The sequence below is a fragment of the Amblyomma maculatum genome, chromosome 2 (assembly GCF_055883805.1).
Source record: "Amblyomma maculatum isolate TAMU_Amacu chromosome 2, ASM5588380v1, whole genome shotgun sequence".
In the NCBI taxonomy this organism is placed as follows: Eukaryota; Metazoa; Arthropoda; class Arachnida; order Ixodida; family Ixodidae; genus Amblyomma; species Amblyomma maculatum.
The window spans coordinates 144314134-144339914 of NC_139345.1; the positions used below are offsets into that span (position 1 = coordinate 144314134).

The 25781-nt window shown below is 48.9% G+C and overlaps 1 protein-coding gene across 1 annotated transcript in view; it reads right to left on the reverse strand.

Moving 5' to 3' along the window:
* Nucleotides 1-25781, reverse strand: part of LOC146200112 (uncharacterized) — a 479695-nt gene that overhangs the window by 255279 nt on the left and 198635 nt on the right. The window contains exon 3 of the mRNA XM_084592273.1: nt 13308-13434. Coding sequence (XP_084448399.1) covers nt 13308-13434 — 127 coding nt within the window. The remainder of the gene's footprint in view (nt 1-13307; nt 13435-25781) is intronic.

Genomic DNA, 25781 nt, shown 5'->3' on the forward strand with positions numbered 1-25781 from the left:
AACTGGCGTTGCTCCTATAGCCGCCCCAGTTCCGACGCTGCGCACGCGCGCGCACTAGAGCGCCGTGACAAACGTTTTCCTCCGCCGGAGCAGGCGGCGGACGTGCCTGGCTGACGGAGCGGCGCATTCCCAAGACGGCCAGAGCTCTGTTGACGGAGGAGGAGCGTGGTGGCGCGTGTTGTCTCAGCAAAGTCCAATAAGGACCGATCGGCTCCCGGCGGAAACGAGCTGGACGGCTGCCGGTCGATCCTTGTTATACACGCGGTGTTTTGCCGCGTGCCTTGGGAGCCGGATCGCCCCTCCCTGGTGGATACGTGCATCTCCGTATCGCGGCCGCCGCACCGTGGCGCCGGCCCATCGTCGGCAGTAGTCGGAAGTAGTGGGACCAGCCCACGGGCCGTTTGAGCCTAAATCAAACCCTCGTCGTCCGCTTCGGTTTGGGAAACGAAATCGACGGGAGAACATGCGGGAAGCGTATCGGCAAGGCTCGGTCGATAACCCTCCGTAGTACACTTACGGAGCGGAGGGAGGGCTTCGCAAGCCACAGGTTGTGCTTCGCCGCGAGGACCCCAATGGTTGGTGATCAAGCTGAACTGGGTCGAGCAGTGGTGGTACATAAATATACTGACGTGACGGTTCCGATGCTCAGGGCCACTTGAAATTAATCGATTGCGCCGTCAGCGTCGAGTCTTCACAGAATGAGAAATAGGCTACGAGCTCAAGTGCGGGAAACGTCGCATAACAGCGCCTTAACACCACCATCGGCCCTATGTCCACGTCCGTCCATAAAATGGAATTTCATCTCAACTTTATGCCTATTGATTGATTGATTGATTTATTGATTGGCTGATACGTCTATTAATATCTTAGGAGGAGTGATGGTTCGAAAGGAATTTTTAACAAAACGTGCGTAGAAATCCGCACGATTAAAACACCCAGCTGACTGGTGGAGAGAAGGGTCACAGTATAAGAATCATCTTTTACAGCTCTCTGTGAAAATAAGCACCATCCCGCTTTGCACCGCCCAGATAATAATAAAAAGCCTCCTGCGTTCTTAGATCTATCCCCCACGACACTCGTAGCCCCCCGTTATTATCGCCACCTGCGACGTCGCTTTGGATTGTGTCCATGTGTCCACGCACATCTTGGCAGCCCGTGGCCATCGTTATCGATTCTGGCGACGCTTAAACGGCATGCCGACACGCCCCTACAACATCGAACATGGTCCTTCCCAGCAGCAACTCAGTTGCCAGAACTCCTTTACTTAAGCGCAAAACGACATATGGCCCAGATCGTGCTGGCGCCGCCGACCATCAGCAGCTCGCTTACAGTGAATCCCGTGCATCTTTTCCGCACTTGAACTCCGACGGCATTCTTCACAACATCATATCCTCTTCTTGCACCGCTCACCATGTGATCCTATCTATACGAAATATCCACCTCAGGCGCAGCTCCTACACCATCCCTTGGAAGCTGCGACCCCAGAAATTCGTTCCTGAACTATCATGTTTCGACATCGGAGAGTGCGGAGTAAGTCAGCGTCATTTTACCGACTCAAAAACTGTCTCTCTTGCTCAGATATCTCGGAGGATCCTTAAGATGGATTATGCATAATGTGCTAACTACCTACTGCAAAGCAACTAGTCTGGAACTGCCCGATACCCTGACAAATGCAGGGGCACATTCTCTGCACCATTTCTTGGGAATAAGGGGTCACTCTCTAATACAGCCTTAATTAAATTGTGTTACTTGTTTCCACAACAAATACAGCGGAAGGTGCTAAGCTCCTTTCAGCGTCGGGTCTGGCCGGTAGGGCGCACGCTTCCGATGGACCTTTCGCACGCTCCCAATGGATTGATGGCTCGGTTCGGTTCATGGGGTTTAGTGTCTCAAAACGACTCAGGCTATGAGAGACGCCGTAATGGAGGACTCCGCAGATTTCGACCACCTGGGGTTCTTTAACGTGCACTGACATCGCACAGCACGCGGGCGCCTTGGTTTTCGCCTCCATCGAAAAGCGGCCGCCTCTTCCAGCTGCAAAACCCGAGGTCGCGAGGTAGAGTCGCCGTTTCAGAGGCACTATTTCGATGCACGCAATAAAGGAAAACGCCTGTGTTCTGAGTGACGGTGACGCCTTCTCTGCGACGGCGCCTCACGTTGCCTAGTTGCTGCGTGTAACATAATTAGTTCAACTACTTTTTGCATATGCTTGATATATCGTAAGCACCGCTGACAAAGACACCGACGTTGTGACAAAAAAAAAATAAAAAGCCTTTCTGCACCGAGAACGGGGACTCTAGATGTTTGAGGCACAGCCTCATGCATGCCCCTTCCCAGCCTCGACATCGGGCTAACGGGGGAAACGCGAGGGTTTCCTCATTCCCCTTTTCCTCTTCCCTTCTCTCTGCCTGTCCTACAAGGGGTCATCCATCACGTGCCCAGGCTGAGAACGTCTTGTTCAGCGCATCGATCAGAAGACGGCGGGCGACGCGCCGGTCAGCTCTGGCCGGACGGCGCGTGGTATGTAGAGCTGGTCACGGGCTGCGATACAAGCTTAGGAAAGCGCGGCAACCGAGACCATTCGAGTGAACACAGCCTGCCTCGGAGGCCGTCGTTGAGACAGTTGCACAAGCTACAATCCTCACTCGCGCGCGGCGGGGACTATACACCCAGATTTTCGCAATGGCCCAATGCACGGTTGATTCGTGTCGCCAAATGTGAGCGCGCGGCGCCACTGGAAATGGTCGCTGCTCAGTTCACCGAAACGCGCAGGAAGCCGTCTATTATTATTTTTTTTTTCGGATGTCCCTCCACGCTGAAAGCGCGTACGAAGTTCTCCAGTAATAAGACAGCAAATACTCATTGACATCCTCGCTTGGTAGATGTCAATGAGTAGTTACTCCTTTATTACAAATGTACTTCAGCTTGGGGTATTCCCCTAAAGGTCCGACCAAGTTTCCCAGTGCTCAAGTCAGCGCTGCACAGTGAACAGTGCACTGGGCGCATACTAAGCCAGGACACTAAGTCAAGCTGCCGCTCGGAATGTAGTATAGTCACAGATCCTTCCATGCAGAGCGCTTCGCAAATATGCACTTTACATTGCAGATCTGCCAGATAGTACAGTATGACCTTCGGCGATATATATCATGTTAATTTTGGAAGTTTATATTTCCGCCTCTTCGCGGCTTCGCTCAATGCTATCTGCTCCAAGAGGGAATCATTGTATCACAGTTTTATCTCTCGTTTTAATGCCAAGTAAAATGCCCTTTTTCCTTCCGGAAAATGAAAGCGCTCCCTTCTTGGGCGCATGCCACTCCCGCGATGAAAAATAAAATCCTGCACTGGAAAGTCTTAACTTCTGAGGAACCATGAGAAAAAAAAAAAAAAAAGACCAAGCGATTATGAGAATCTTAGAGAAAAAAAGCTCAGAATATACAAACTTTAACCAACTCTGACGTAACGATTTTAAAATGTAGCTATTAAATGATCTCCCATATATATGAATAATACTAGAGCGTAAGCTCTGCTCATCGCACTGCAACGCCCAAGGTCGTTCACTTGGCGTTGTGAACTCGAGCCACCGGAACGCAGGCGCGGACAGTGGTGTCACTGCCCGCTGCGTATAGAGGCGAAGCTGCTGCGCTCACTCGGAAGCTATCAGCCTTGATATCAAGTGACTAACAGAGGGGGTTTAACAACTGCTTCGCCGGCGCTTGGTTGCTCAGTCTCGTCATGCGTAAGGTGCGTGCCGGCTCGACTGCGTCAATGCTTCGGCACAGGCGCCAGATAATGTAGTCATGCTTACAGAACGTATACGGTCGGATAACTAGGTCGGATAACTAGGATAACTAGGTATACCTACGGTATATTCACTTAACCTCTGTACCGGGTATTTCAGTAAACACTTTAAAAAAATCTTGAAAATAGCAAATTTCAGAATAGGAAAACATAATTGCCATGAACAAACTCGCAGTCGCACCGGACACAATTTGCAACAAATGATTTCTAATTATGCGCACTTCGGTGGCTAGACATCTTTGAGAGCTCGAAGCCGTAAACGAGACGACGCCGCATCAGTGTTTAAAAGGAAGAAAATATAATCTAAACCGCTGCATTTTTTTTTTTTTTTTTCATGCGAAACCGAAACGGAGCACAAGAGGCGCGCCCGTTGAAGCCGCGATGCAGTGGCTACGACGCTCACTTGGAACTGCAAGCGATATCACGCACGTCATGTACTACGTGCTTGTAACTCGCAGACTGGCTCAAGTCATTGCATGCCAACTACGTGACCGATATTACTGAGAGAGAGACGGGGCGAAATAAACTGCGTTGGCACGAAGCAGTAGATCGGGCACTTCAAATTTGGCGCCAGCACACGTCATGAGTGGATGCCCCGTCAACATCGAGCCTCCTGCGCGCATTCTGCGCTCCGTTTAGGTTTTTTTCCTAACGAAGCGCGAGATTTCATCCCATCATCGACGAGGGTCGTGATCGTCCTCTCTTTCTCGCATCTGCCAAGGAGGAATTTGTGACGCGGCAGTTACCCACGGCGGCCGGAGAATGGTGAGGGCCACAAAGTATGGTCGTGCGTGCAGACGCAGACGTCGCTGGTCTGGCTATATTCTCACACATGGCGAATAGATTTGGTTTGGTTTGATTTGTGGGGTTTAACGTCCCAAAGCGACTCAGGCTATGAGAGACGCCGTAGTGGAGGACTCCGGGAATTTCGACCACCTGGAGTTCTCTAACGTGCACTGACATCGCACAGCACACGGACGCCACATCGTTTCGCCTCCAACGAAACGCTGCCGCCGAGGCCGGGATTCGATCCCGCTACCGTGGGCACAGTAGTCGAGCGCCGTAAGCGCTGCGCCACCCCGGCAGGGCACATGGCGAATAGTTGAAGTTTGTTAAAACAGTCGCACCCGGCTCAGTATTCCAGAGAGCTTTTGTCTGGCACAGCTAATTGACCTGTACTGCTAGATCTAATTGCCAAGACGCATCGAGATCGCGTCACGCTACATGCGAGACGCGACTATGACGTGGCTAATGAGTAGCCGCCCTGTTTTCAGCAAGTCGCGCGCCCCGAAGGCACAAGGTGTACCACCGCACTTCATGAACTTGAACCATCAGTGACGGAGTTGACGCAGTGGACGCTGGCGAATTTGACAAAGAAAAAAAAAAGAAAGAGGCTTCGGATCAACACAGAAGTAGCGCGACAGAATCGCCAGTAAAAAAAAAAAAAAAAAAAAAAAAAAAAAAAAAAAAAAAGAGAAAGACAAGAAAAGAGAGCGGACAGCGGGAGAACAATCCATACCCAGGCGAGATATTAAGGCAAAAAGCCTTTAATGGCTCATGATGTTGTGGACAAAATGTGTCCCGCTTTTGCGGCGGCTCTGATTGGCCGAGGCGGGATGGCGTCATAGAGGTTTCGACCAATCACAGAGCACCACCACAGTATGCGCGAATGCGTGCCTTATATAGCCACATGCCAATCAATGATCAATTGCGAATTAATTATTAATTCATGACTGATCAAGTGATTCATTATTTACCAATTATTGAATAATTAATAGTCTGCTTAGTGAATAATTGACTAATCAATTAATAATTAGTGCCAATTGAGTAGCAGAATGCGGCACTCAGGTTTTCGCCTATCACTACTTCAGTCGCTAAAATCCCTCATAATTTTTGAACTTGGTCTTGCTTGTATGACGAAAAGCAGAGGCGAATGAAAACGGGATAGAAGAGAAACGGCGAGCCCGTCGTGGTACCATCTCTTCTAATTCGAGTCGCGCGCGTATTATTTTTCCCCCCTCATTGCGGCGTTCTTTCCTACCTGGCCCCGCTAATACGGGGCTTCATTTGCTCTCGGTCACGCGAGCTGAGCGGTGCAGCGGAATGGGTTTCCCGATGCTGGCTAGAATGTGCCTAGGATGGAAAGAAACGAGGGGAAAGAGGAGGCAATCCTTGGAGAAAAGGAGGGAATGGAAAACGGCGGAGGAAAGAAATTCGGACGACGAACAAACGCGTACGTGCGGCGGCGCACTTTTTCCTGATAGAAAAACGAAAACAGGGACATGTAGGGAAGAAAGGGATGCGGGAAAATAGTAGAATAGCAATGGCGGATGGAATAGAGGTATGGAAAAAAGAAGAAAGATAGCATGGTTCCCTATTTTTTTTATATATCTTTAATTCCGTCGCTATCGCTTTACTTCTCCTATTCCTCGCGTCTGCCTCTATCACCGATGCTTCTGCGAGGTATACGGAGCAGCATAGGTTTGCGAAGCGAGTTTGGCAAAGAAACGAAAGTAACGAAAGAACACAGAAACCGGTGAACGAAACACACTGGCGAGAAGACCAATCTCGGGGGAGTCACGTTCGGGATATCGAAGGCTCGTTTTACGAAAGTGAGGCACGCGACTGCATCGTCCGCGGTGGGCAGAGGAGGGGAACGGAGGCAAACGCCCATAGAGAAGACGCCCGCGTAGAGACGGGGCGAGAGATACAAGGTGGATTGCGGAATTGTGTCCTCTGCAGAAGGGAATCGCTGCGGAGGCCATTCTGCTTTCGTTCCAATACTGGCGACCGATGTGAAATAGTAAGATATGGAGGCAAAATCTCAAGCTGGGTTTGTAGGTTCACTGTATTTGCTATTCTTTCTGTGTGTCGCCCCATTTAGTTACAAAATACCTTGTCTAATAGCGTGGCCACCACCAGAGAGGCTTGATACCGTGAAACGCAACAAGATGCCATCAGTGAAGTCGCTAGTTTTCAGCTGTAATAGACAGAAAACAGAGCGCTGAAAACACAGCTACTGCTATTATGCATTACGACTCCCATTATCAGCGTGTCCGACGTTGGAGGCTCTGAGTGGAGGCTTGCGTTTTCGAAGGAAATGGAGGAAATGTGAAAAACCGAGACGATGGAAGACGAGGGCTGAAAAGAGGGGAACCCTCATTGCCAGAGGCGAGGAGCGGCGCGGGTGAAAGGGAGGCACTGCGTGTCACAGGGTGAACACTACACGCTCTCCTGGTCTGGGCAGTGGAATGCAATTGATCAAAATCTTGTTGTGAGTCATTAGGTGGTTCACCTTAAGTAAAATTACATGCAGCGCACAAACATGGGGCAGAAGAGGAAGACACAAACAACCGGACTGCCGCTGTCCTGTTGTTTCTGTCTTCCTCCTCTGTCTATTTCTTTTGGCTGTCGAAGAGGTTTCTGTAAAGGGAACCGAATCCAGGGCTCTCTGCGTTTTAACGAGCCCGTTATACACAGGCCACAAAAGCTCGTTGGTGCACGTGCATTAGAGTAGAGTCTAGAGGGCGCTCGTGGCGCTTGTGACACAAGGGTGTGTGCATGAGTGTTTCAGTGGCGTACAATAAAAGATAAAAAGGCGTTACGGTGTTTCACCCTTAAAGCAACGCTCAAGTTACTTCCATACTTCACTTACATAAGAAACGTTGGGCGGTGGGACAGGCTGGAGACATTTATTGCCCTCGTTTTGCTCTATCGAACTAAACCCACAGTAATTTACCAATGATGGCCATCACACCCACCGTACGACAATCACCTTACTTCTTGCATCCGCTCCGCACTAATACGGGCGAACAAACGGTTCGCAGGTGATCAGTATGACTCGTGCAGTAGAGTCTGCGTTAACATTAGCATTCTCTCCGGCAGCGGCATCTTCTTCCGCTGATCATCATCATCATCATCATCATCATCAGCCTGACTAAACCCACTGCAGGGCGAAGGCCTCTCCCATATTTCTCCAATTAACCCGGTTCTGTGCTAGCTGCATCCACTTGACCCGTGCAAACTTCTAACCTAATCCGCCCACATAACTTTCTGCCTCCCCCTGCTACGCTTTCCTTACCTTGGAATCCAGTTTGTTACCCTAAACGACCATCAGTTATCCTCTCTTCGCACTACAGCAAATTTCTTCTTCTTAATTTCCACTAGAATGTCAGTAACTTGAGCTATTTCTCTGACCCACTCTGCACGCTTCCTATCTCTTAATGTTGCGCCTATTATTTTTTGTTCCATAGCCCTCTGGGTTGTCCTCAACTTGAGTAGAACCCTCTTGGTTAGCCTCCACGTTTCAGCCCCATAGGTGAGTACAGGTAAGATGCAAGTTGTATACTTTCCTCTTGAGCGATACCGGTAAGCTGCTAGTCATAATCTACGAGTGCTTGCCAAATGCGCTCCATCCCAATCTTATTCTTCTTATTTCCCTTTCATGGCCCGGATCTGCGGTTACTACCTGTTCTAAATAGATATATTCTCCTATTACTTCCAGTGCTTCGTTACCTAACGTAAACTGCTGTTCCTTCCCTAGATTATTGAGCATTACCTTAGTCTTCTACATATTGATTTTCAAGCCTACCTTTCTACTTTTCCTGTCTAGGTCATCAATCATTATTTTCAGTTCATCTCCAGAGTTGCTTAATCATGATTAATCTTTCCGCTGATGTGCCCCGACAAATCCACCGAGACTAAAAGGATATGCTGCGCAAAAAAACAGAGACGGGAGAGAAAGACGCAAATAACAGGGCTGTACACTCTTTCGTTTACCAAGATTTTATTATCTTCCACAAGTCTGAATTCATTTGGGTTCTCCCTCGATTTTTTTACTTTTTTTTCGGAATCCCGAATCATTATATCCGGCGGACGCCACGAGATTTTCTGCGCCACGAACTATTTAACGCTTTCGCGTCATCAAGGTATACCCGCCTCGTCAGCTGCGCTCGACCTTTTCAAAATATATGCGCACATTCGCAAGCTGCGCGGGCGAAGCTGACGTCCTCTGGCGAAGTTCACGCTAAATATTTTGAAGCCTTCTTTATCCCAGCTGAAGTCGCGCACAAGCGCTTCGTAAGTAAATTCATTATTAGTAACGTAAGTGTCCCCATTTGCCAGAGTCTTCCGTCAGTAATTACCTTTTTCCCTCTCGTGAGCACGAAAGCATATGCTAATCCCGGCATTGATCGGCGAAAGCGAGAAAATGGAAGCGCCCCTTTCTTTATTAACGGTCTTTCTGCATGCCGCTTAATCACAACAGCCATGTGCAAACGAGTCGATACAAGGGGTCAGGCATCTTCGCAGCTAACTCCACTCGTGTCATTGGCCACTTTTATCGTTTCTTTAATCCCATTTGACTGTGTAATGTTTCAGCGGACTCTCGGGCGGACTATCTCAAATCTTCCGAACCCCGAACTCGCAGGGTCTCGACGTCGATCGGTGCGGCGCTACGAGACTGGTGAAAGAAAACGTGGCCGTGCTGCCTGGCAGTATAGTGGACACGGCCAGAGGAAAGAGGAGGCATCATTGTGGACGGGACGCAATTTAGATAGAGCACATCGATCGGCCACGCGCTATAGATTGCGAACTGCCGCACGAAAAGAGAGAGATGGGGAGTTTTTGTAGCCGACGACTTTGCTCTCTCCCGCCCCTCACCAATGTCCACGAGGCGAGAGTGTGCTGCCCGATCGCTAGTGGTCGACCGGGCACTCTAACTGGGCAGGACAGGAGGGTCAGTGCCAGTTTAGGCAGTGCACTAGAAACTACAGTTCTCGGAACCAGCGAAGAAGTACGCATCGTTCGCTGTTCTGCCGCGCATACTTGAGGTTTTCGTTTCCACACTGTAGACCCATTAAGGAGACGAGACATATCGAGCGCGCGACTTTCCTGTCGGCTAATGTTGTAATCGCCAAGTTATTCAGTAAGCATCACCATCATCAGCCGGACTATGCCCACTGCGGAGCGAAGGCCTCCTATATATCTCTCCCTATATTAACCCGGTCCTGTGTCAGTTGCAACCAGGTGACCCCCCGCAGTCTTCTCAATCTCATCCGCTCCCTGCTACGCTTGCCCTCCCTTGCAATCCAATTTGTCACCTTTACTGACCATTGGTTATATCTTTCTTTCGAATTATATATGCCCTATCCATGCAGATTTCTCCTTTGCTTCAACCAGAATGTCATGAACTCTTATTTGTTCCGCAGTAACCGAAGCAAAATTAAAAAAAAAAAAAAAAACAATGTGCGAAGTATGTCACAATGCCAGCAAGACATGCCTGCCGCTTTTATAAGTAAAGATCTATGAGATATATATTGCGTACGGTGTTTGTTTGTGGCCTGTGGAAAAATAGACATCTAAGAAAGCTAGAGATTTGCAATACAACCATTGTGCCTCTAGGCGCGTTCGCGTTCAGTGATTGGAAAACGAAGCGTCCAAGACGAAATCAGACTGCGCGGGACAGATACGAAGATGGCACACATACACCCAGCGAAGGAGAAGAAAGCCGCTCTTTGTCTGGACAAAAATGGCGGTAGTGCGAACAGAACCGGCCAATATGTGTGTTAGCGAGAAGTTACGATAAGTTGCAGATGCAACGCTACTATACGCAACCGCACTCTTCCCACTCGGGTAAGCTACCCTGTTAGCCGGATAGTAATTTTTCACTGGCGACCCTGCGAGATATAGTGGGCTATAGCGTCTCTCCTTTGACTCACGGCTAGCGTCTTGGTCAAGGTAAATACGACTCCACTCGCTTTGGCGCATCAATCTATCAATCAATGACGAAGTGAAGCCTACCACTGTTCGCTCGGACGGGCGCTTTCCTTAAAATATTGCAGCGCTTGTGTAATTCCTCACGTTCCCGAACATTGGGAACAAATGAACTGTTTCTGTCGCACTCGAGAGCACCGCCTGCAGCAGCGGGCGTATCGCGCAGAACACAAATAGAAATCCTACCGCTGCTGTAGAGAGGATGCGTTCCTCGAGCTATAGTCTCCGCCATTCTTTTATGGTTGCCCCCTCCCCCCCCCCCCCCCTCTCTCCATGTCCCCAATAATCTGAAAGAAACCACCAGTCAGGGAAACCAAGGTAAATATCGAATTTTTTTTTTAAATTCCTGGCCTTAATGTTAAATTTCAAATATTTTACGGCTGAAAGATAATTCATGAGAAAGCAAAAAAAAAAAAAAAAAAAAAACACGAGCCACCAGTGGGATCCTCGCCCACGACCTCCGAATTAAGCGTACGGCGTTCCACCAACTGAGCAACAGTCGTGGCTGCTCACTCTTCTTCTTCCATGGCTGTTACATTGCACGTAACCGATCCTTGGAGATGTTCAGCAGCGCCATTCTCATCCATAGCGGCGGAAGTAAAAATCCATGTATTACCGCAAGTGGCGTAGTTGATATGGCGAAGTGTCACGTGATCAAACAGGGAAGGCTGGAGATAGGCGACAACGCTCTTATACTACCCATAGCATCAGGACCACCAGAACCAAGCCCCTCGTTAAGCTTCTCAGCAGGAAAGTGTGAGGAAAATAGAAATTCATTTCGTATTAATTTCCCATTAACGCCACAAGTTAAAAAGAAAAAAGAGGGAAACGTCCCCTGATGTTCCCTCCGTTTCCCTGAATCTTGGCTTCTTTCCTATACCTGCGTCATAACGAGCCCCCACATTTACCTGCAGTTGTATGCTCAATGTTTCCAAAAATGTTACTTCAACTCTCCATTTTTTATTGTGAAACTATTGTCTTTTTACCATAAAAGACAGCGGCGCGCGTTCAAGCTCATGCTACTTTCGCACTCATCCAACTTCACAGTCTTAAATGTATTTGCCAATTTTATTTCTTGTTTGGTTTGCTTTGTGGGGTTTAACGTCCCAAAACGACTCAAGCTGAGAGACGCCGTAGTGGAGGACTCCGGAAACTTCGGCTACCTGGGGTTCTTTAACGTGCACCGACATCGCACAGCACACAGGTACCTCGCTTTTCACCTCCACCGAAAAGGTTATTTCTTGTACTTTGGCATCAACACCAAGCATAATTTTTCGCCTGTACGGCTCTACAGAGTAGTTTTTGAAAAGTACACGGCACAAACGAAAACTTTCTGAATATATCCCTGACCCCTGCATGCGTGTCAGGCCTGCCGTTCGTCCGTTGAGAACGCTCGCAAGTGCAGGTAGCCATGATTAATGTAATCGTGGACCACAATGGAAAACCACAAACAGGAGGAAGGGAACAGCAGCCTCGAGTTGTGTTCTCTTCCTTGTGGGTGTCTTTTTTTTTTCCCCGTTAGGCTGTAGCTTCGTCTTTGACATGAACCAAATAGCTCAGATCAAGATCGTCCTGCAGCATCGTTAAAATGGTAGCGCCCTTATTGGAAGAAAGTGTTTGCTATATCTCCACTTAGCCTGTCGAAGTCCGAGAAGGCTGTGCGACTAACACCGTGTCATACGGACGCTTTCAAATGCTACTGTCTCGATGAACTTCGAGGTTCTCAATCACTATGAAACTTGAGGCAAACGTCATCAATATCAGTTGAGTTCCATCACTTCACACCAAGGTAAGACACCGCGGCAGCGAATAATTTTGCCCGCACGCTAGCAATCAACCAACTACCAAGAAAAACTTTAAATGGTTAGAAAAAAAAAGTTAATTCGGTATACAACTAATTAATATACACAACTGTTGAAATGAATTTAGTTGTTTTGGAAAAGCAATGTGGTCGTTCGCGCACTTTTCACGAAACTGGCAGTTTTTAATAGTGCTGGGAACTGTGGTATTACGCAGCGTTTTAAAGCCAGCACACTTCTCTTTTTTTTTTTCTCTAAAAGATTATTTCTTCACTTTGAAGTCCCATAACTATTAAATAGATTGTACTGCTCCGATTTCATTCCCTGGCGCGTTAAAGAGCGCTCCGCGCCCGAGAGTGCTCGCTACTGCCGCTCGAAAGGCTAGGAAATTTCGAGAGTTCCGAGCTCCTCCGTCGACTCGATAGGCTATTGACTCGGTCACCATTGAAACTGCCCGCGTGGCAGCGCTGAGTGGCCTTTGAGCCGATAGTATAGGTTAGAGAGGGCTTTCTAAGCGCTCGTGTGACAGGGGTTATAAGAGTCTACTTCCCGTGTGTCTTACAACGTTGACCGAGCTTGCACAGCAGCATGGAAATCAGCGTAACGTGACATCGCGAGTTTGAAGTAACCTGGAGGGCTCAGACGATGTTGCGCTTTAAAGAACGCCTCATGGAGCGTTCAGATACAACCTACCGCCGATATAGCGATCGACAGCGTACGCGGTTTAGTGGCATCGATTTCAATAACGGTGGCAATACCCGCAATATATCACGGCGAACTTTAGACATCTCTTCAATAAGCGCCACGCTTTACAGAGGTATTCGCGCCAACTGCGCGTGCAAGTCGGCGGGAACGGAGATCCGGTCGCGCTTTATTTCACGCCGTCCGCACGTGTTACACGAACGTGGACGAACAGAAACGAAGCAGCGAACTCACCCTAGAGTCGCCATCCGAGGTAGGCGGAAGGGAGACATCTCCGAGCGTCCACTGGAACAGGAACCCAGACAGGTTTGTCGGACGTGGGTTGTCGAGCACGGCCTCCCACCAGTCCCGGTCACGAGCCCTGAAAAGTACCAAGGGCCGACACTTAAAGGCGTGTACTCATAGTGAAACTTTTGCCGGTCTAAAGCTCTGGGTGGGCAAAGTGAAAACTATAATACAGCTGTCGTTCACTGTGAGTAAACCCCATGGCCACTTAGAAATGTCCGGTCGCTCTATATGCCGGCATGACGTTTCCCGCGTACTACTCGCCATGCCTCATATCAAATACACAAATGAAGATACATAAGGTTCTCTGTGAACGCACGTTTCTCCGCGCACTCAGAGTTCTAAAAAAAAAGTAAAAAAAAAAAGGATACTTTGTGAAAGTGCTGCTTTAAAGGACGAGATATTGTCCCACTGGCAAGTTTAGTACTTTGATAAAAATGCACACAAGATAACTGCGCAAGCACGAAAGGCGAACACGAGAGATGAGGCAGATTGGACGAGCAAAACATTATGAAGATATAATATTGCATTCAAGCCACTGCGTATGAAGCGTGGCCCAGTTAAATATAACTAAGTTTTTAGAAAAGACTGTCCTAGCTCAAGTGAAAGTGAGGATTTCAGAAACAAAGTGTCAATGTTTTACCAATCTATTATATACGCAGCTTTATTTACCGGCTTTAAAAGAAAGCTATCATGCCACCAGCCTGTTGTGTGTATCGCAAAGCCACGCTGGTAAGAGCGCTTAAAACAAGATACTCTACGTTAAATGTACATCCGCGCAATGATTCTAGTCAACTCTTTTTCAAGATGGCCTGCAACTTCTAAATTGACAGTTTATTAGATACAAAAAATTTAGAAAACGAAAAAAAAAAACTGCAAAATAGCCCACGTCACTGTCAAAAGGCGTTAGTAGGTTTAAGTAGATTTCACTGGGACTCGGACACTCTGTCTCGTTTAAAAGCCTGGTCACAATTACTTAGGACACATTGTAGAGGTATGAACATAAAAATCCCGGCAGTATGCGCGAGAGAACACTCCTTCCTTTTCGACTCCGCTGTGACAGCACTTACATATACGTATATCATCGTAACGACTACGGCTAACTGAAAGGTTGAGACGGTATATATGATAATGAAACAACTGAGAGCAGTGCAAGAACACACACAAAAAAAGCGTATAAACTCGCCGCCAAAATTGCCACCCATCTTCGTAAGTTGCCGCTGACAGAAACGGTACCAGCGATGCTAGCGGGAATAGAGACTACAGTAACTTCCAGCGTGTTCGTGCGCGCGTTAACGAGGAGTGTCGTCAGATTCCGTGGGATACCGTTAGACTGTGACGTTATCACGTGGTGACGTCACGATCAGTCGTGGCGTCATGACTGGATGTGACGTAATCATGACGTCACCCCGCCATGATGTCACGTCTGGTCATGATCGATGACATCATCAGGCGATTCACACATACAAAGCTGACCCCGCCGGGCGTCCGAACCAGGCGTCCGTGCTGCGCGCCTTTCATTTGGCGATTCCTTGAACGCCGTACCGCACAACATACAGAAGCAGACGCAATACAGCAGGCAGCAGCGGCAAGAGTACTCCCCTGATGTACAAGGTGGTACTCCCCTGATGGGGCTGGGACAGGTAGTTCACCGCCGCTTGCGGCAGGGGCTAGCCTGCCACCAAATTTTTATCGGTTGTAGGCCGTCATTGCACCCGCCACCGCTCCGGTGGTGGTGGACGACGGCTGTTGTTGCGGCGCGCGTCTTTCTCTCCCTCTTCTTTTTCTTTCTTCTCTATTTTCTTTTCTGTCTGCACGAGGCTGCGGAGGTGGCTCAGCTATAGAGCCAGTAGCAGGCCCGTGCATTTTCGTTTCCTTCTTCGTACAGGCCATTACTTCGCGGAGCCGACCTCGGGACGACCCTACCTCGAGGAAGAAGTGGACACCGGTCCCTCATATCTATCCTAACCTTCACCCCCACCCCCACCCCCACCCATACCCTCACCCCCACCCCTACATCCATGAAGCAACTTAGTTCTGCCGCAAGGTAAACGCCTACCGTAAGCAGAAATAAAGACGTAATAAAAAAAAGCAAAAAAAAAAACAACGGCAGCGGCAAATCGGTTTACAGGAAAGCAAAGACGCAGTATCTGTCACGATTCTCCACGGATACCAGAATCGAGCCGAGTTGAAAAGGAGGAAGGTGGTAGTCAAAGAAAAGAGGTGCCGTTGTGGAGGGCTGCGGACCACCACGCTATAAAGGCTCTCGACTCATCCCAATTAGTGGTCCAAGTGCCCCGAGATTTTTCAGAGACCGTATCGACAAAAGTGAATCTTTAATTGCGATTTTTTATACTTAAGGTACAATATTATCACTTTCTCCTTGCATCCCCGATACAACACTTCTGATGTCCACGACTGCAAGGAACGGAGACGCATGATTTCGCCAGCAGAAAAAAAAAAAAAATCTTTTATTATAATAAGGACCACACAGAAACTTCTTAGAGACAGATGGCGGAAGCCAGATCGACCGATTCCTTGAGTCGCCATACAGCTATCTCAGAGCATCGCTAACGTTCTCTCCATCAGGTAAAACATGGAAGTAGAGTGCTTGCATCTCTCCACTTCTACTGCAGCTGCACCATATGTCGGCGCACTCACTCATGAGTGCACTCATATCGCCTCACTCACACTTACGCACAGGTCGTGAGTGTGAGTGAATGGCCACGAGTGTGAGTGCAAGCGAGTGGCCGGGAATGGGAGCGGTCATGAGAGTGTGTGTGAGTGAGTGGCCATGAATGGGAGAGGCCATGAGTGTGAGTGTGAGTGAGTGGCTGTGAATAGGACCGGGCATGAGTGTGAGAGTGAGTGAGTGGACGTGTAACATAGTGACCGTGAGTGCGAGCGTGAGTGAGCGTGTGAACGTGAGTGGCCATGAGTGTGAGTGTGAGTGAGTGGCGGTGAATGGCAGCGGGCATGAGTGTGAGTGCGAGTGAGTGGGGTTGAGAGTCACTGGTCGTGAGTGAGAGTGAGCCCCTCCGCATACTGCCGACCTATGAGCTGCACACAAAGCTGTACCGGTCTCAGCCGAGAGCGCAATGCTGATGGCAAACAAACTGGAAGGTCCACGACAAGGGAAGAAGCCTCGGGAATAGAGGGAACTCGGATGGAGAGCGGGAAGCGCTAGAGCGGGAACGCCGACGACGACACGCAGACGTCGTTGGAGGCCGGTGGGTCGTTGCTGCTACGCCGCAAGCGACGTTTTCCAAGTCGGTTCAACTGAGCAGGGCAAAGGCGAAAGGAACGGCGCAGAGCATAACGCTAGGGCGAGAGGATAGGAGCGAGAGGAAATTAGAAGAAAACGAGCGAGTAGGATGAAAAGAACTATACCTGAAGAAAGACACAAAATATCCGATCAATCGCTTCTATGCGGCCTTGCAAGCAGCCAGCATTTCCTAGCGAGACCCGTTCATTTCGCCCCGAAGGCGCACCAGTCTCTCTCGGTGCCGTTATAGGTTTGGGCAGCCCATAGGAGGGGAATTCGAGGAGAGACGCGCGAACGACTGGTCGACGCTGAACCAGCGTTCCACTGCTGGCGAAAAGGGAATAGAAGGAAGGAAAAGGTGGCACAAGGGCAAGGCATGCGGCGCGGAAACACACGCACACCCTGTCGATCGTCATTCGGCGGCAGTGGCGCCGAGTCCCTTTTGTTGCCTTATTTTCCATTAGCTTTGATTAAAGCCAGCGCAGCGGGGAGCACTGCGCGGAACCCTATAGCTGCGTCTGGGGCACGGCTCGGAGAGAAGCGGGGAAGTAGGGTTAGAGACGGAACCCGCTTTCACACGCACCATCGGCGCCGGCACGACCACCGCATCGGCTGGCGTCTGCTCACACCCTCTTTCTCCCTTTATTCCTTTCCTCCGGAAAACAGCGCGCCACTGTCCCCTAATCTACTAGGGTGCATTCTTTTGATGGAGTCTCGCCACAACTCCCCCTTCTCCGCCTCCCAGGCTCCTCTTCTGGCAGCGCAGTGGCCTATCCGCTTATTGTCAACGGTGACCGACGACCTCCCAGTCGGTGTACGGCGCTCCTGGTTGCAGCCTTCAGACGCGTGTGATGCACAGCAAGCTTCCCGCTGTCCCGAAATAACTGGTGGAGCTCGCGACTTCCTTATTTTCCTTTCCTCCGCCCATCTGTTGAACGGAAGCGACGGAGACATGCTTGAAAGTACCCAGGAAATAATAATAACGGCAAGACCACTGGTCTTCACGCAGCTTCAACGCCATACCAAATAGCTGCCTTGAAAGCTGAACGTACACAAGACCGAAATGCCGAACAGCAACGCCATGAGAGAATATAAGGTTACGCGGTGGCCAAACAAAACATACGGGTCAGTTGGTTCACGGCACAAGATTTCAGTACATCGCCTAATATTTTTTTTTTCTAAGAGCCGACAGAAGGAGGCACGGCTGGCGGCTGCGTAGTACACGGCTCAGAAGTACGGCATGTGAACGCGAGTATGAGAGGAGCCGTGGGCCACAAAGAGAACCACCTCCCTGAATTTTGCTACAAACGGCGTGAATCCATTCTAAATACAAATAAAAACGACGTTTTGTTCAGCACGCACCTGTAGCGCCGTTGCCGAAAAGCGTATACACTCCAAAGGTTGGCTTGTGAGCTCTGTAACGAGGCTCGTTTTATATTCCTTCAGTTCGCTATCTCGTCGTCACCCGTATAGACATTACGTACTCGGCAATCGCTCCCAAAAGCCCCGTTACAGAGCTTAGAATTAAACCCTTTGTGCTGTATATTTTTGGCAACGGCTACACCTTCATAACTACGTCCGTGTTGTACGTTAAGCGGAATTTGCACTGTTTCCTGAGGCCGTACCTTGATTTGCAGTTCACTGTTTCCCTATGGCAAACAAGGAATGCTGAGCTTTCCGACGGTACCGCTTAGTGAAGAACCAGCTGATGATTGGTCTCTTTTCTTAGGCGCTCAGGGGAGTATATATATATATATAGATAGATATAGATATATGCGTGCCTAAAACGGATAAAAATAAGACTTGCTTTAAGTTCTCGTGTTTTCAAAGCATTTGTGCGCACCTGTACAACGTACCGCAAGCTGTGATATATGTAAAATAAAATGAAGTGAGCTGAGCACATCCTCGCGATAAAGTATCGAGCACAAAATTTTAATCTTGACGAGCGGTGGTTATAAGTCGAGCTCTGAGTACAATATTATTCAATATGCTGAATGCTTACACCTCCCTATACCAGCAGAAAAGAGAGGGAGAAAAAAAAGATGGAGGCACGTATCTGTCATCTAAGCATTCAAATTCATTTCGACAACGTGGTTACGTTAATAAGAGTTCGACTGCAGTCTCTGCGCTAAAAACAGGCTGAATGGCAAAAAGGCGCTATCACGAAGCTTGCAGCGGCAATAAAAGGCGAAATCTCCTTTTATAAATGTTGAATAAAAAAAAAAAAAACTTCAGACGCCAATATCGGCAATAACTATTTGCGTTTGTGGGGCAAGCCGAATAGATGAGGGCGCAATTAAGCCACTATCGCCGTCGTTAACTAGTGACGGCAGTCTATATGGCAGGGAAAACGCGGTGAAATCGTTTCGCAGCTCAGGAAAAAGAAGTATGGCTATGAGACGGGTGAGAACGGCCACGCTATACGCGAGCAATGAGAGACAGGGGATCAGACAAAGCGGGGAACCCGGGGGAAGAAAGATTTAAAGCCGCCATAAATTGCCACCGAATGAACTTCAAACCGAAGCAGAGGGGGGGATGCCCAAAAGTAGAAAAAAAAAAAAAAACGAGTGCTCAGAAGCCCCACGCGTGGGATGGAAAAAGGGGAAAAGAAGGGAAGTCACACAAAACATGTACCTATGTGGCAGGTTAACTTTTCTCCCTTTCTGGGAGAGCCAGGACGTCCAATCGCAATCTTGCTCACAGGTTCCCATTTTTCTTTCCACGTTTCCTTTAAAAAACCTTGCAGTCTCATTTTGCGTTCGTTTTCTCTCATGACGTCTCCACACACCGACGCAAGCACACGGGAGGCCACGCACGCTTCGATCTACGCAAAAGACAAAAAAAAAAAAAAAAAAAAGAAAAGAAAAAAAGCTCGGTGGCGGGAAGAACGTTCTTTTCGCAGGGGCCAAATTAAACCATCCAGCGAAAGGGATTTGTCACCGAGAAAAGTGGTGGCCGGTGGCTGCAGGTTATAGGAGGGGGAAAAAAGGCTCCATCTTTCCTTCCACCATTCAGGTCGGGGGCAGAACTGTTAGCGGAAAAAAAACATTTGCAGATTTTTTTTTTTTTTTCGGTCATTAAATGAAGCACTGAATAGGGAGGAATTACCCAAAGGCATTCGCAGGTTTTTGTGGTCAAGATACAGCTCACGACACGCTATGAGATGTCGCTCCGCTCGAAAGTTAAGCCGAATACTAGCTGGCCACATCTGTGCCTTGCACACAGCGGAGCATTTTGTTAGTGGTGGCATCTGACCTGTCAGCGAGTCGGGCGCCCACAAACCACAAAATTAATTCGCTCAACTTTTTTTGTCATAAATCTATACCTAGAATTCGGCAATTCCATGTTGTAGTCCGGGCCTGAGCACACCGGGTGTCACATACAGTAGACCAGTGTCCCGCTGCCTATAACTCTGTCGGTACTCTCAACTATTCAGCATCTTTTATTGTATGTATCGTATCGTGTTGTATTGTGTTGCATTGCGCTGTGCTGAGCTGTGCCGAGCTGCACTGTACTGTATCCTACTGTACTGAGCTGTGCTGTGCTATGCTGTATTGTACTATACTACACCGTATTGTATTTTAACGCGCTACAGCCTATCTCAGATCGATACTATGCAATCCTCAGCTTTTTATTGCATTCTATGTAGCGCATGGCGTTCGCCCTCGCTGAGCAGACATCGGTGCCAAAGTCATTTGTTCACGGTCCCTGCACCGCATCCTCGCCATCACGAGGCTTCATTTCCACTCAGAAGTGTACTTAAGCGCGCGGGGCCAAGTCGAAAGTCACCTAATCCGCACCCCGCCACCAGATTAACCAAACACTAACTTCCCTCGCCGCCTTCCCTTTTCAAAGCCGGCTTCCGAGTCGAGAGAGACCTGCTGCGCGATCTATATTCATAGCGCAATACGAAGGTGGGCGAGTGTTAAAGGGCACTCGAGAGGCTGGAAAGGGCGCTTTCGCCAAGCGCACGGGCCTCATCAGCGGGGAGTTCGTCCACACGCGTCGCAAGGACAGCCACAATAGACGGAGAGAAAGAAAGAGAGAGAGAGAGAGCACTGAACAACCGCAGGCGCGAGCAGGGCCCGCGCGACCTAAGTCGGAGCATAATTAAACTTTGCAAATCATCGGCTTCCTCGCCGCTCAGAGAACGCTCTCGTCGGGAGCACCTGAATTATCCTCCCGAATCACCAGCCTCGAATCCCGTCCGAGCCACGATCTTCCTAGCTCGCCGAGCCTCCTCCTCCTTCCCCGAGCAAGCCTGTAGCTGTGAGGAGGGCAACATGTGGCGAGTCGGAAAGGCGAGAGAGGATGGCTAAGAGAAAAGGGAGGAGAGAGTGTGGGCTTTGTCTCGCGGAACTGGGCGCGCATCCATCATCCTTAACAACTCAATTTGCACAACAATGACCGTCTCGTCGCCGGCAAAGAAAGAAAGGCCGGCCTCCGAGAGTTTCGAATTATTAAAAGGTGCGCCCGGGACCCGCGGCCGAGCCCTGGAACGTGTGTTTGTGAGTGGGTGCCGCCTCGGGAAATGTTGCATGCTGAACGGCTTGGAGCGTGAGCGCTTCCGAAAGCTGCTACTGCGATGTGGCGGCCATGCGTAGCCTGCTATCAAGCACGATGAAGGAGGCTGTGAGCCTCTTCCTAAGCAGCTGGCCGCCATTGCTTAATTCTGAAAGAACATTCCCAGAAAATCTTGCGCAGAAGGTCGTAAAGTAGAGAGCGTCTGGAGATCAGGATAAGCGGTACAAGGTGCCGCCTGCAAGCGCTCAATGTTGAAACGCTGAAGCTCAGCCTTAGCGGACGCCTGTATACAAGCATCTGCTATTGGAGACGTCCAATAGCAGATAGCAGTTGGAGGTGGTCAAAAATGTCCACCTGAGAGAAAAATGGCGCTCAGGCCTTCTGCTGGCATACCCCACCTCTGGGACTAGCATACCGGAGCCAGTGGCGCTTGTCAATCCGAGTTATTTCATTTAATTTCGAACACAGTGATCGTGCGACTTATACATTTTTGGAGGTTGCTAAGCTGCTGATACATCGTACTTTAAGAACTAGAATAGTTCTGCTTTGTTTGTCCAAAACGCAAATGTTTACTAAAAACATTGAGTAAAGATGGATCGACCAGTTATGCTCACCGTATAACGGCGCTCATTTTCTCGCATTTAGGCGTCCACTGGCACCGTATAGCAAATTCAACGTTCACATCAAAGCAGCAGGAGTGCATACTGCCTCGCATTCCTGAGAGGGAAAGCACACGGACCAAATATGCAAGTACACCTTCCATTTCCTGCTTCACGGCAGATGTCGTAACCTAATTACGGACGATTCCGCTATAAAATTACAGATTTTTTTATTATTATTATTTTTTACAGTGATAGCAGAACAGTCACTGTGAGCATTCGTGGTCGCCATTACTGCATCTTATAGGCGGGGGATATAAGGATCATCCGAAAAAGGGCGCAGCAGTGAAGTAATGTGCTACCTTTAGTCTCGCGACACGGGGAAGCCGTTCCGACAAAAGCAAATGCCGAAACACTTAACACAACGTTCATAAAAAAATGGCTACCCCCCTCATTCGCAGAATTAAACGAGTGTAGATTTTAGCCCACTCACTGCGTTTAGGATGATGAAACTTCCACACCGAGAAACGCATTTCTCGGCCCGTCTTCGCAATCTTTACGTTTCAGCAGTACAACGATTCATCCCTATTTCGAAACAAAGGAAGATGAAAGGTAAAAAGGAAGCATAAGAATAGGGCGATTGATATCGGCGAAAAAGTTTGGACACAACGTAAATTGTGGAAATTACACTCGAAATAAGATAATGCAAAAGCGTTGAAACTAGGTACAATACATCCGTGAGTAACGACAAAAGGCCCCTTTCTGACCGAAAGAACGCCAAGAATAAAGTCCGTAAACAGTGTTCGAGACAACCTATGTTGGCAAGCGGACGAGCATCGAAAAGCGAACAAAGCGTCGACTACAATATACGCACGTGGCCGTAACAGGAGATCAGCACAAAGCTCAGGAACTCCATGAATTTCGCGGACATTTTCAAAACGACGAAATAGCGACGAAAGGGTGAAAAATTCTGCGACCGCGCTTCGGCAAAGGCAAGGGAAGTTAAAAGCAAGAAAAAAAAAAGAGCGAACAGTGCCGTAAAGAAAGGCACCTAGTGATAATGCTGGTGTGCCCAATTTCAGGTTACGGCTCCTACGTAGCTGCGCTCGCGCTGTTTATACCCCTCCCCTACCCCAGCTACGCATCGAAAAAAAAAGGGGGGAAAAGGGAAAAGGGGAGGAATGGGAGCGGGGGGGGGGGGGGGGGGGTATCCTTGCGCACGCCTTGTGTACATACAGACATACAGGCGAACACATTGCACGCAGTTTCAAAAGGTAACACAGAACTTTGTGTGTAAAAAAAATGCAAATGCAAAAAGAAAGACAAAAACAAGGCGATGAAATGAAGAAAGTACGATCGAGAGAAGGAAGCAGTTGCGGGGTGAAGGAGGACGGAAGGAGGAAAAAGCTACAAAGCAGCAGTCAGCGCCGAAAACGGCCGGATCGAAGAACGAGCGCGCTCGCTGCTACATTCCTATTCTTTCGCCTCGCAGTTATACACGCCTCGAGTCTTTAGACACATGCATCGACGTGCACAGGTGCGCGCGTACACAAAACGCGGACAGCAGCGGCAAGGAAACGGGAAGAAAACAGGCAGCTCCCGAAGAGGACGAAAACTAAGAGGTAACCGATTGGGGAGGAGGCGAAGTGTATGAAGCGCGCGCGCAACACGATTCCATTCTCGAGACTACGTATAGTGTTCGACGCGTCTCTCTTTTCTTTACCCGCCGCCTCTTCGCGCCCGGTATGGATTCGAGCTGAATGAAGAAAACGCCGAGATGCTTTCGCGCAGCAGCCTCCTTGACGCACTCGCTTTCGGTTGTTGGTGCGCTGTACCCTTTTCGTCTTTTTTGTTTTTTCTCGTTTAGCGCTTATTTCGTACCTGCTCGAACTTTCGTATGCACGCGTACTGTTGATTCTATCGACGCTTCTGACGCTTTGTTCAGTGCCTGCAGGAAGAACGAAGAGCAGAAAGGAAACGCGCCGCGCCTCGGTCTTCGCCAAGAAACCCACTCCTTCTCCCAATGTAAGCAAAGGACTAGCGAAAGCGAGGGTAAACAAAAAGAAAGACAGGAAGACGGTTGTGCACTCGTCAATATAACTGCACCATCCGAATGCAATTCCCCGTGTGGCTTTCGATTTCACCCCTTCCCACGCATTTCTCTTTTTCCCTCTCTCGGACCCGTATATAGGCACAGGAGGCCAACATATATGTATACATTACTGCCGCGTTTCGCTGCTACATCTCGCCGCTTTATGTCCGATTCGCCGCTTTCTTCTGCTGCGCAGACGTCTCGGGATGTGGCTCCTTTCTTTTGTTCCCCGTACGTTTACAGCCCGCGCCCGACTTCCCTTTTTCCCCCTCGTCTTGCTCATATTTTTCCCATTTTTTCCGGCTTTGCCGAGTGCAGCTCTCCCCTAAGTGCATTCAGGTCGCTCATAACGATCAGCGAGACATGGTTTGACTTCGATCCCCGGCACCGAACAGCGCGCATCGAGCGACGACGACGACGACTTTTCGCGGGCCTCCCCCGAGGTGTGCGCCGTCTTCGGGCTGAGAACAGTAGTGGGCTGCCGAGGCACAAAGCCAAGCCAAAAACGAAGCCATAGCAAACGGAAGAATACCCGTCGAGCAACGCGAAAGCGCGGAGAAAGTGACGTATCTACTGTGTAGCTCCGTGCCAGAGGCGCCCCATCGAAAATCGATTGCGGAAAAAAATATGGCGAACACCGACTTCCCCTTTCTCGTCACTCCACCCAGCTCCCGGGTACCCGCCAAGGGCTTCGTCCAGTGCACCGTAAGTTCTTGGCTAGCTACTCGTTGGTCGGCCGCAAGTCTGCTCTCTCTCTCTCTCTCTCTCTCTCTCTCTCGACACACAGTCTTTCGCCGCGAATGCCGGCTCGAAGCATAGTTTCTGACGCAGGAGTAGTTGTTGCTTTTCTTGTTACCTGAAAGATCCCCTCGAAAGCTATTTGGTAGTTTAGGTTCCTTGGCGACGTTCAATGCGACCCCATGAGAGGGCGCTCTATAAGAGAACTGCTGATCCGCCATAGAAATGCTCTGGGTCAAAAAAAAAAAAAAAAAAGCGCCTGTATTGCTCGTTTCTCGTTATCACAAGCATTATTCTTAAAAGGACGCTTTCTCTCGTCTGTTCGTGAAGCTAACCATTTCAAAGTCATTACAGTGGCTAACAACCTTGGTAACGAATATCAATGTAATGATATTATAAAAAAAACATTCGTCTGCATCCTGGCCGTCGCATCTACTATTGCGAAAGCCCGCCAACAAAAACATCGGCTCGCTTGTGAAGCAACTGCAAAGAAGGAGCTGCATAGTAACACGTTGCTACGCATAGCAACTGCATAACACCAGCTCAGCAACGCGTTGCCAAGGCAACGGCAAGAAGTCCCGCAGTATGGCGCTACAGCCAAGCAACGAATCAATAAAAGCAAGAGATCTAATTACTGAAAAAATTTGCATCTCAATTCAATCAATTGACTACGCAGCAGAAGGGCAAACAATACCTGTGCAACACCGCTCTCGCTCGATACTAAACTTTTGCCCAACTTCTGTGCATTTTTTTTCCTCACTTTATGATTAAAATCTAAGCTAAAACCTTTGATCGTGTGCTATATACGCTAGTTATAAAATGGAACTACCAATGAACTATTGCACTAATGCGCACCGAGCGTGAACGAAAAATTTAAAAACTGTGTAGGACGCTAAAGCTCCGCATTTAATGGTATAAAGCAATAGCGTTAATGGTCCCCGTCTGGGTTCTTTTCGGGAATCTTCATCTGCATACGTGTAGACCCTAGACTCTTCTATTTTAACTACCAATTCCTTAATCTGTGCCGCTAATATAGCACATAATTTTATTAGCATACAACGACAAGCTAACAGAGTTATATCCAGCTGTCGGCCGTAAGGCTTATAAGAGTACAGCGTCCGAGTCGGGATCCAAGCGGTCTGGGCCCGTATTCCAAGTTTTCATCGTTTTCACAAGTGTCGTTTCCTCCGTTTCTGCCCTCATCT